This window comes from Falco peregrinus, chromosome 3 (assembly GCF_023634155.1).
Source record: "Falco peregrinus isolate bFalPer1 chromosome 3, bFalPer1.pri, whole genome shotgun sequence".
NCBI lineage: Eukaryota > Metazoa > Chordata > Aves > Falconiformes > Falconidae > Falco > Falco peregrinus.
Genome location: NC_073723.1, coordinates 119,720,416 through 119,732,411, shown reverse-complemented (window position 1 = coordinate 119,732,411; position 11,996 = coordinate 119,720,416). Strand labels below are relative to the sequence as shown.

Below are 11,996 nucleotides of genomic sequence, written 5' to 3'. Positions count from 1 at the left end.
CCCCGCACCGGAAGTGCTTGTGCCGGCGCTTCCAGCCCGGTGCTGTGCGTGTGGCGGAGCGGCCTCTTGGTTTCCCCCGGTCCGGCTGTGACCGCTGCCCGGCCCTGCGCAGGGGGCTCCGCTCAGCACCATGGTGAAGCCACGCTACAAGGGCCGTAGCACCATCAACCCCTCCCGCGCCAGCACCAATCCCGGTACGTGCAGGGTCGCCGTGCCGTGCCGGGCCAGGCCGTGCCGTGTCGGTCCGCCCCTGGCTGACGCTGTCTTGTCTCCGCAGATCGTGTGGAGGGCGCGGGAGGGAACAACATGCGGGACCGAGCCACCATCCGGCGCCTCAACATGTACCGGCAGAAGGAGCGGAGGTGAGCGCGGCCTGGCCGAGCCGCCCTCCCGGTGCGGCGGGACGCAGGCGGCTCCGTGTGCCCGCCCGGCCCTAGGCGGGGGGTGGTTTCCCGCGGGGCCGGGGTCTGGCCGGGCACGGCAGGGAGCGGGCACTGGTAACTGGGCCGTGCCCATCGGGAGCAGCCGTGCGGCCCCCGGTGCCCGCGCCTGCAGCCCGTGCGGCAGAGCAGGACCGCACTGGGGGCGGCTGGCCGGGCTCTGATGACAGAATGTCAGTTCCTGGCACGGAGCCACTCCTTCGTGTCTTCTCTAATACCATGAGCTGGGAAGCTCCACCAGGCCAGCGATGCGTATCAGGGAATACAGTTGGGAAACGTGATGCAGAACAGCCGACATGGTCTCATTGCAATGTCATGAACCCAGAACCGCCCAGAATTCCTTAATTTCCCACAACAGCATAACTTAAAAAGTTGCCTCAGAATGCCTGAATAGCGTGACTTCCATACGGCTCCTTTGCTGAGAGACACCCCTTAGCTCTGCTTGAGAATTGCTGGCTGCGGAGTAGCCCCCACCTTGTAAACATGTGTCTCTGCCATGTTGTAGATGCTGCAGGGGTTTCTGAGAGTCCTGGTTCAGATTAGCAGTTTTGTTTTGTTTTGCCAGATTGCACTTTGTTTTGAGACTGGAGAATATGTATTTTTAAAAATTACTAAATTTAAGCCAGGTCTCAACTTGGAAATCATCTTGTGATGAGTGTTCTGCACCAGCTGATGGGTAGAGCTGATTAAAAAGGTCCACATGAACCCGTGGGAGAGCAAGGTCGTGTTTACTGGGAAGTTGTCCTTTGGTGCTTTTTGCACCCCATTAAGCCATTCCTGGTCTGATGTAAACAGAAGAGTCTGATCAAGCTGGAGTGAGGCTTAGGAGCGTGCGCTGGCTGACGTTACTGCTTCTGTTCCAGTGTTTAAGTGAATTAGCCTTTACAGGTGGTACCATCCCCAGTGTCACTCTCAGGGGCACCAGTTCTAGTGAAGGGTTTTTCTGGATTTTGTGGATGAATTTTCTGGTCTAGCAAACAAAAGTGCTAGAGGAGTCAGTGCTGCCCCTGTGTATTTACATGTGTTCTCATTTCTTCCTTAGAAACAAGTATGGTAAAGTGATTAAGCCTCTACAGTATCAGTCAACAGTGGCACCAGGCACAGTTGCAAGAGTGGAACCAAATATTAAATGGTTTGGTGAGTGTATTTTTCAACTTTCAGACTAGGCAAGCTTAAAGACTGTCGAACTTTGTATTTTTGGAGGGTGTTTATTTTGGAATTGTGCTCTCGGTGATGTGTGGGATGGTTCCTGAAAATGAAGTTGAAGGACCCCTGCTGTAGGCATGAGTACGGGCTCACACTGTGCATGTACCTGCACTTCAGGTGTCTGCTTTCTGCGCACTCCTCTAAAGTGTGATTATTCTGTCTCCTTTGGTCATTTTCTGGGGTTTGCCCATGTGTGTGTGTGTTGTAGCCTACGTATGTTATGTGTCCTAGGGATAGTTTTAAAATTTGTTTTTAAGTGGTGGGGAAGAAAGGGATTGCCTTATTTATCCTAATTTGGGATTTGTCTCAAGTAAAATGCCATATTTTTTGTCACTGGTATTTTTGATTCCAGATGGAGTATTAATATTTTATTGGTGTACCTGGGGTCTCTGAAGTGGTTAAAATGAGGAATGGTCAGGTGCAATATTTATCTTTACATGCAGGAAATACTCGTGTGATCAAGCAATCATCCCTACAGAAGTTTCAAGAAGAGATGGAAACTGTCATGAAAGATCCTTACAGGGTGGTCATGAAGCAAAAAAAATTGCCGATGTCCCTGTTCTATGATCGGATTAAACCTCACGTGTGTATCACTCGTGTGTACGGGCTGAAAGCTGGGTTATGTGCACAGAGGTGTTGTCACTATTACTTACCTGGGCGATGGTGCAGTCTCTGTCCAGTCTGGTGAAATACTGTGTTCTGGAAGCACTGGGAGGGGCAGCTGGAGCGAATGACTTGAGGAAGGATGGTTTTGAGAGCCTGTTGCTGTGGACATTGAATGTGAAGTCAAAGAAACAGTGTGTTATTTCCTTGTAGTTTGTGAGAAGATCTATTATTTACTAGAAATCCTCATTTTCCATTAGGAAACTTACTCTAATGCTTCCTAGGTTAGCGTACCTCCTTAGGATGACTGTAGCAGCTTGCCGCCTTATCTTCTAATGCTTCTAACAGCTCGTGTGACAGAGGGACCTCTTCTGAGGATGCTTCACACAGCAGACACTTGTGTGATGAATTTGAACTCAAATATGTGTTTATCTTGAATCAGAAATGCTTGTGCATGTAGCCTTCATTTCTAGTACACCAAGTTTTAGTTACTACCAGGTTTCTTTCATGATGTCTGAACTATTATGTTGGACTCATGCTATTTTTTCATGTGGAAACTTTCCAGGTTTATGTCATAAAAATTGTTACCTAAATAAAGGAAAAAGTTACAAGAAAGTAAAATGTGCGTTACAAAAACAAATTACTACTTTCAGCAATGAATTATATGTTGTTCCAAAAAAAGTTGGCATTCATTACAGGCTTTAAAATCTACAACTTTGATTGTAATTATCCCTGACAAAAATCTGTGAATTTGGCGAGATTTGTGCACTTGTTAGAAAAATAAGAAATGATCAAAGATAGCAGCTAAATTTTCATCATTGTAGCTTTAATTACATTTGACATAATTTATGGTGAAAGAACTGAAGCATAGTTCTTTGGCAAGTGCAATGTGTTTTGTTGCTTATTAAATATCCACTCTTATATTTCTCAAAGATTAAGCTGGAAAACTCAAACATTGTTAGGAAAGTGCCTGTAACTCTTGTCACAGGTCACAGGGTTGTGTTGATCTAAGGTCTTGTTCATTGCGTGCCATGAGAGATGGAAAAAACAATGCTTGTTTTTCTTACCAACCTGTTTTTCGTCAGACTTCCAGAGTTCACATTCTTGACACAGAAACATTTGAAACAACATTTGGCCCCAAATCACAGAGGAAAAGACCAAATCTTTCTGCAAGTGATGTGCAGTCTCTGGTGGAGAATGCTGAAGCCTCATCAGGATCTTATGATCAGGGCAAGGACCGAGACCTCGTGACGGAAGACACTGGTGTAAGGTAAATAGAAGGGAGAATTTATTCATTGTTTACATTTCTGAAAAGCCAGCTTTATTTTTAAAGATGTATCTAGTACATCTATCAATGCTGTTACTGCATGAGGAGTAAGGAAAGTGAGATGAGCTGAATTTGGGACTTTTTAAATTCTGTTTTGTCCCTGTGTGTTTAACCAAACTGTTACTGCCATGAGACTCTTCTTTATTTGTGATTTGTTCTCTGTGGCTTGTCAGAATATCTCCAAACTCACATTTTGGGTTAGGTAAAAAACTGACTAGTGGCCAGATGGCAATCTTTGAAAGGGCACATGTTTGTAGGATCTTTCTGCAAATGGGTAGATTGAAGGGGGAGGATGGGGAGTGGGGCAGAATCCAGCTCTCTGTTACTTGGGCCTCATCTCCTCTTTTGTCTGTAAATGGCTTTAGAGAAAACAACACCGTAACCCTGTTATTGTGGTTGCTGATGTCTTTGGTAATCCGCTTTCAGAGATGAAGCACAAGAGGAAATATATAAGAAAGGACAGTCCAAAAGAATCTGGGGTGAGCTCTACAAGGTAAGCAATGTTTATAGAGTCATATCTGTCTTTCAGCCTTTACAAGGTCAGGTGCTTCACAGTGTTGGAAATCCTGTACAGTGACAACCAGAATAGCTCTGAAAACCATTTACTGCTCGGTTAGGGAAGCTTTGATACAATTGATCTCGCTGTAAAGTTTCTTAGAAACATTAAGTGACTTTCTTCATGCAGACTTGTTCCGAGTTTGTCATTCTCTTGCCTGCTTTCCTGTCAGCCTAGTTGAACTGTCTGACTTGAAACCATATACCCTTTCTTCAGTACTGATGGAGTACCTAAACACAAACAGAAAAAGCCAGCTGAAGAAGGGAGCAGAGATTCATTTTCACATCTCTGCGTGACTGAGCTTGATTCTTGAGCTCTTGTCCCCCTGGAACAGACATCCATAATATATCACGTAGAGACAGACTGGCAGAGTGAAGATATTCGTTTCCCTTGAATTCCTGGGGCTTCACCACAAATAAACCAGTCACATGCCCTTAAGTTTCTTGAGGCTAAAAACATCTGGCATGTTGATAGGGTTGTCTTTGGAGGGCTCTGACCCTCCGTTCCCTGTGAGCCACCGTGGCTGCTAGAGAAATGGAGACTAAGAATGAATTGAGGTTGTAAGAGCAGTTTGTATGTTCTCAGTGACTGCTAGGTGTGAAATTGCTTGACTTTTTGCTCTGAGTTTCTGAATGTAGCTTAAAACCTTTTCATTTAGATCTAAAAGTGCTGGGAATGATAGAGCAAAACAGATTTCAGTAAGACGCTGCCAAAAATGCAGGAAATAACTGAAACAAATTTGCTTGGCTTGAAGCAAGTCATAAAATGACAGCTCCCTGCTGTAGATGCTTAGTGGACTAACAGCAGGTTCCTACTTGGTTGTGTGTTTTATACTGATCCAGAAAACATACTTTATATCCTGATCCTTTATGAAATGGCAGAACTGAGTTGCTGCAGAATGGATGGTGAACATTGTTTTTGTCTACTGAAGCAATTAATTTTCCCGTTTGGGTGCAGTGTTTTCTTTCCCAAGTGCTACAAGCGTCTTCCTCCTGCATAAGAGTAGGTAAAAACTATTCAGCTGTCCAGCCTGAATTTGGATGGGACTTAGGAGGAGAGTGGATGATATTAGTCTGAGCTTCACTACTCTGTAGGGAAGTAACAGTTGTTTGTGAAGGATACAGGGGGGTTACAGATTAATGATGTAGTTCAGGAAATAATTATTTTTAATTTTGGAGTTATAGATGTCTTGCTTTCTGTAAAATCCTTTCCTTCTGCATGATTTTTTTTTTCAGGTGATAGACTCATCAGATGTTGTTGTTCAAGTTCTTGATGCCAGGGATCCCATGGGTACTCGCTCCCCTCATGTGGAATCTTATCTTAAAAAGGAGAAGCACTGGAAACATCTCATTTTTGTCCTGAACAAATGTGATCTTGTTCCTACCTGGGCTACTGTAAGCACAGTCCTGCCTGTTATTCCTTGGACCTTCTTTGTTCCTTTTGTAGCCTTTGGTTTAATTCTGTTGCCAGTCCTCTTGCTGGTCTCAAAGGGCATAATGTAACTGGGTCAATGGGAGCTCGCTGCTTGTCTGCTATAAAAGTAACAATTACAATGTAAATCTGTCCAAGTTTGGCTGAGTTGAGCAACACTCACCAGCCACAAATTCTCTACTTCCTCTGTCTGGATTTAACAGTTCAGCTGATGTCTCCAGAGTATGCTAAATGTTAGTCCGCTTAAGATCCATATCCACCACAGCTGGTTTGCTTTATATTGTTAAACTAATTAGTTTTAGCTAGCAGTGAAGGCATTTTTGGGAAATTGCTTGTCTTTTATAAAAACAATACTCAGTGCTTTTAGCTATTGGGTTGGTGAAATGCTTCAAAGGTTCTTACAGAGCAATTTTCATAGACAGTCACATTTGTGACCCAAGTGAAGATGCTGTGTACTTCTGCTCATAAGCAGATTGTTTCACCACCTCTGCAGCACAGGATCCCTAACTGAGTTAATGTTTTCCTCTTCAGAAGCGCTGGGTTGCTGTCCTTTCCCAGGAGTATCCAACACTCGCCTTTCACGCCAGCCTCACAAACCCTTTTGGCAAAGGTGCTTTCATACAGCTTTTAAGGCAGTTTGGAAAGGTACAGAACAATTTGGGGGATTTGTATTGTTGTGTGCAGGGTCTGGAGTTATTTTTTTTAGGGTGGAAACTTTTGTTTTGTTAGTGTTTGGGGTTCAGTGTGCTTCCCTATGGCCTTTGTCAGCAAACATCTCCGTTAATAAAGCTCCCTTCTCTGGAGTTAAAAATGGAAAATATTCCTTCAAATATGTTCAAAGTGTTTGTCAAGCTGAGGAGATCCAGCAGGAGTGGGTTTGACCAGCAATCTCTGGCCTAGGTTTTGTGTAGACAGAGTATCCCACAGACACTCCTAGGTCTGATCAAGTGTGTAGAAGAAGGGAACATACCTCACACCAGTTCATGTCCTGCATGTACGCATATCCTCTTAAGGTGTTCTCCTTTTAAGTGTCTTTGTCTTTCCAAGAAAGGCACTTTCTGGTGTCTTTAGGTTAATTTTCACATCTGTATTCTTTACCCAGCTACATACTGTTGGTATTTGCTTGGTTTTTCAACCTAAATGGTTTCCAAATAAGGCATTCACAAGTAATTTTAGAGCAACTGGGAATGCAAGAGGTTCACTTCTTCCTTCTGAAGTAGCAGATATTTTCTTTGATCCTTGGAGTTTTTCGATGGCAAATTGGTTGTACCCTTACACATTTCTCCTGATAGAAAAAAGCTGATCTCATTTTTTGATCTGGTACTTTGGAGCCCCCTTTGCCTTCCAATATAGTGAGAACAGTAACTGCTCACATGCTCAGAACTGTAGTAGTAATTCTGTCTTTCTCTATGAGGTGTTAAAAAGATGCGTTATTTCTTAACAGTTACACTCTGACAAGAAACAGATCAGCGTGGGTTTCATTGGTTATCCGAACGTTGGCAAAAGCTCAGTGATCAATACATTACGGTCTAAGAAGGTCTGCAATGTGGCCCCTATTGCAGGTGAAACAAAGGTAGGAAGAGATCCCTACATTAAAGATAAAAAATAATTATGTCAATGCATTGTCAAAGGCAGATTTCATGTAAAATTAGGGTAACATGTTCAAGTCTAGCACTTGAACTGTACAGGCTACGTGACCCTGAGTCTGAGGGGTGGCTGATGGAGTTGTTGCTCTGGAGCACGGCTACTGGAAGCATTCCTGCGTCCCTGCTCTCCCTGGGCTGTAGTGCTGTGATCTGAATGCTCAGCCACCCTGGCTCAGGGTCTGTGCTCTCTTGAGTCACGTGATTGGGTATATTTGTGCTGTCAGGCTCTGCTAGTGCTTGAGGAACTCTTGTTCTTCAAGAATGTGGCAATAAACAAGAAGACAAAGTTATGGCAATCTTTGCTAGCCTGTGCCTTTTACCCCTAAATATCATTAAAGTTAAGGGTCATGGAAGAGGAAAACCACAGAATATTGTAGTTTGTTGTAACTGTAGTTTCTTCACCTTGGTGCTGTGAGTTCGTAGTTTGATGCAAACCTGTAGGGATAGTGTTGGCTGATCCAGAAGGAGCAAGGTGAGTACATCCTGGCTGCCGAACAAGAACACCAGGTTATATTCTGTTTCTGTGTGTTGATACCAAGTTCCTAAGATGACTCCTCTCTATTAACACCGTGCATTTAAAAAGCAAAACAGTGGGCTGTGTGGCAAGAGGTAACATGGGGATTTACTGATCTCTTTCAGGTGTGGCAATACATTACCTTGATGCGGCGGATTTTTCTCATCGACTGCCCGGGTGTAGTTTATCCATCTGGAGACACAGAAACAGACATCGTGCTGAAGGGAGTGGTATGTATCTGCACTAAACACTGGAGATTTTTTTCTGTTTTTAGTATGATGGGCTCAAAGAAATGAGTGCACGCTTTCCAAAGGGTTGATATTCTACCGTTTATTTTCAGGTTCAAGTTGAAAAGATTAAGAACCCTGAAGATCATATTAGTGCTGTGCTGGAAAGAGCCAAAGCAGAGTACATCAGAAAGACGTACAAAATTGATTCCTGGAAGGATACAGAAGACTTCCTTGAGAAACTTGCTTGTAGGACTGGAAAACTGCTGAAGGTGTGACAACTTTTATTTGCAGGCCGGTAGAGCATGTGGCCTGTTACTGATCATGGGAAATATGAACGTTTCTGTTGCTTACAGGAAATGGGAAGGCAGTATGCCCTGCAGACGTGGACATAAATTGTTACTGGTTCCTTTCAGGGTGGTGAGCCTGATGTGCAAACCGTGAGCAAGATGGTTCTCAATGACTGGCAGAGGGGCAGAATTCCATTCTTTGTGAAGCCACCGAATGCAGAAACAGGTCCCCAGGTGAGAATGTGATGCTCGTGCCTCTTCTCACATATTACTCAGTTTTCCTCATGGTATTCACTGCTGCTTTTCCCAGAGTGCCATGTAACTTGGGCAGTGTGCATCTTGTCCTCTGCCCGAGCCTGGTGATTCAGATGATGCCCAATTGAATTTGGTGAGGACCAGGTAGCAATACCCTGTAAAGAGATGTCTGGGCCATTTGACAATCATCTGACTACCAGAAACATCAGTAATTATCATGTCATTGGCCTGTCATCTTAGGCTTTTTCCAAAGACATAAAATGAAAATTGCTCTCGAAGGTGGTGGAACAGATTTTGTGGATAATATATCCATCATACTCTTTCTTGTAGCCTCCTGCACTGGAAGTAGCTATGACATCAAGCCAGGATAATAATGAGGAGAAAATCTCTGAGTTGGTATCAAGTGTGGAGCCAGCAGAAGAGAAAAATAATATGGACACTGAAATTAAGCAACTCGTGGCACATGTTCGGCAGAACTTTGGGAGGATTAATGTGGCACCTCAGTTCTCAGAAGAAGACCTGGTTCCTGTAGATGTGCCAGGTTTTGATGAAACAGACAGTGATTTTTCTGGAGAGGAGGAGCAGGAAAAGGAGAAAGAGGAAAATGAGCAACGTCAGGATTCAGTAGAGGAGGAATCGCAGTTGGCTGTAGTAGGTGCCAAGGAGAGCTCTAAGGCAGTTCTTAAGGCTTTGGATGATAAGATTGCAAAATACAAAAAATTTCTGGACAAAGCCAAAGCCAAGAGATTCTCAGCAATAAGGTATATGAATCTGTTCAGCGACTTGGATATTTCGCAGGGGAGGGGGGAAAGGGTTAAAGTGATTCTGCTATAGTTTCACTCCATTTGCGACTTGCTTGACTGATTCCTCTGTGTTGCCAGACACCAGTTGCCACAGCTTATCTAGTTTAGCCATAAATATTTGAATTTGGCTAAGCAGCAGTTTGGTTTTGGAAGAGTCTTCCAAGAAGCCCTGTTTACCAGCATAACTAGTCCTCACTTTTGGAAAGCTGCCTCTTAAGCTATGGATTAGAAATCTGTTGGTATTCTGGGTAGCGATATTACATTGTTGGATCTCTGCTTGATGTTGGGCCCTTTCTTGAGCCATACCAAGGCCAGTGTCCTACCTGGATGTGCCTGCTGGCTCCCCGTGCATGTACAAGAGGATCCTAGCTCATGCACCATGCCCGCTTTTAGAAAAGCCCATCCACCAGCTTTGTGAGGACTGAGATTTCAAGTTTGTTTTATTTTGTCCCTTTGTGCAGCACACAAGCCCAGTAACTCCAGAGGCAAGATTACTGTAATATGTTTTTTAGGTGCGAAGGCTGTGGTTTTGCTGCTGACACACTACTTGGATCTATTGCAGACTGATCACTTCTTGGAGATGGTGTCCTTTTGTGTTACAACATTCTTATGTTGCTTATTTTATCTTTTGTAGAATCCCTAAGCAGCTGAGTGAAAAAGTGTTTGCAAAATCCATGCAGAAGTCTGAAGAACCTAAAGAAACCGAAGACAGAGGTAAAATGACATTAGTAGATGTTCTTAATCTATATTTTGAAATCCTGTCAGCAGTAGAAGAGAGGGTTTAGGGGGAGAAGCATCCATTAGCACCTGATTGCAAGTTCTTTTTCCCCTAAAGCTATTTAAATCTTGCCATGGCTAACCTATAGGCTGCATGATGACCTTGCTGTAGCCTTTCGTTAGAACACCTGTCCCTATAAGACAACGTGTCCCTCTACTAGCGAAGGAGAATAAAGTGAAGACAAATGTTGCATTTCCAAAAGAATGATGCTGTGGGCAGAGTGCAGTCCGAGCAATTGCTGTTCTAGATGGGGTGATAGTACACGGAAGGGAGTGGAGGGGGTTTAGAAAATTTATATTATGAAAGCACAGAGGTACTTAAGGCTGTAGCATTTACTGTGGTGACTTCCAGAAGTCTGTGGCTTCCGTTTCAACAGTAGGTTTGATTAAAGGCAAAATCACGTGGGAGAAACCTATTCTGACAAGACTATGAAATCCTGGATTTCCGTGGGGCTTTAAGCAATCTGCTTCTCAGGAGCAGTTTGCATAGTAATAGGGAGTGATTCTCTGCTGAGGAACATGCGTGTTGCTTAGGTAAAAGCTGTTAAAATACAACCAAAGGAATGCTTTGCTGGAGTAGATGGGCTGGTGACCTCTGTGTTAAGTTCTGCGAAGAGTTGCGTGTTCTGGAAGATGCCTGAGTATGTGATCTCTGCTCTTTGCAGGCAGCACAGAGAAAAAAAGGAAAAGGAAAGCAGAAGAGGAAGATGATGGTGATGATGATTTGGGTAAACAGCCTTGCAAGAAACTTACATCCAAAGAAGTAAGTGTAATTTCTTGTAGTTCAATAAGCATGGTAATAGAGCTGGCTTTTTTTATAGATAATTGCCCGTTGTTCCTTAAGAGCTTTTAGACTGGGCACTAGTAGGGGGGAGGGAGCGCAGGGACTGTAGCTCACATAGGGGGAGTACGAAGACAGGGTGACCTGCTGCTGATGTGAGATGGGGCAGTAGCACGTCCAGCTGAGCGCGGACCCATGGGGTTACCCAGCGGGTAACCGTGGCAGCGTTGAAGGGGTGAATCTGTTGCAGGTAACTGTTCTGCTTGCGGGGTTCGCATCCCCACTGATGCTGTTGAGAGAGCAGGGGTCTAACTGCTGGGAGATGGGAGAACTTGGGACTACATGGGCAGCACTAGTCTGTCTTCAGACAGGAGCTGCTGCTGCTTTCTGTTCATGTTAGTCACATCTAAACAATTCTTCTAGAACAACTTAAAATACCAAGTGACATAGTCTGTAGGGTTTTGAAAGTGATTCGTAAGCAAACTTGTACAGCGAGGGCTGTTTGGAGTTTGCTGTGGACTGTTAGGACTGTCAGAGGGGAGCAGAAGAGTGAATCTTCTTATGAACGTTCTGTCACACCTTCCTTTAAAGACCTCTTATGTGACTGTGCACATCACGTTGTTTCTTATACCTTGATCACTACTTTTGTAAAGATTAAAGCATATCTTCCTCTAACATTTTAAAAGCAGAGGTGTAATATTTTGTTTGAAATCATTTTATTTAAGGAATGCAAAGTGAACAACATTTGAAAGAATGCAAACATTCAGGCTGTGGGGTACCGTGGACTTGCTAATGTGTTTTGTGTGTATTTGCAGAGACGACGAGCTGAGAGGCAGCAGCGCTCCAAGAAAGTTGGAGTCCGGTATTATGAAACTCACAACGTGAAAAATAAGAATAAGAACAAGAAAAAAACTGGCTTGGAGGGACAAAGATCAAAGCAGAAAAAATACAAACATAAGCAATAACTTCTTATTCTATTAAATTTTACATAAAACAGCTCTAGTATGCAGTGGCTTTTTTTAATATAAAACTTGTAGTTCCCATTCAAAGCCTAGTTTGACTTGTCTGTCTTGTTCCCAGGAGTAGCATCTCACTCTTTGTTTCTGCATCATCTGAAAGTTCTTTATGCAGTTGGAGATC

The 11,996-nt window shown here is 43.7% G+C and overlaps 1 protein-coding gene across 1 annotated transcript; it reads left to right on the top strand.

Annotated features, from left to right (window-relative positions):
- On the top strand, positions 1 to 11,852 carry GNL2 (G protein nucleolar 2). Its single transcript, XM_055799569.1, has 16 exons — positions 1 to 194; positions 278 to 362; positions 1,483 to 1,577; positions 2,090 to 2,229; positions 3,335 to 3,519; positions 4,003 to 4,069; positions 5,368 to 5,526; positions 6,095 to 6,208; positions 7,008 to 7,136; positions 7,849 to 7,953; positions 8,064 to 8,222; positions 8,367 to 8,474; positions 8,826 to 9,256; positions 9,933 to 10,012; positions 10,741 to 10,838; positions 11,672 to 11,852. Exons 1-16 carry the CDS (start codon positions 131 to 133, stop codon positions 11,819 to 11,821), a joined length of 2,169 nt encoding a protein of 722 aa, XP_055655544.1. The 5' UTR covers positions 1 to 130; the 3' UTR covers positions 11,822 to 11,852.
- Positions 11,853 to 11,996: the final 144 nt, after the last annotated feature.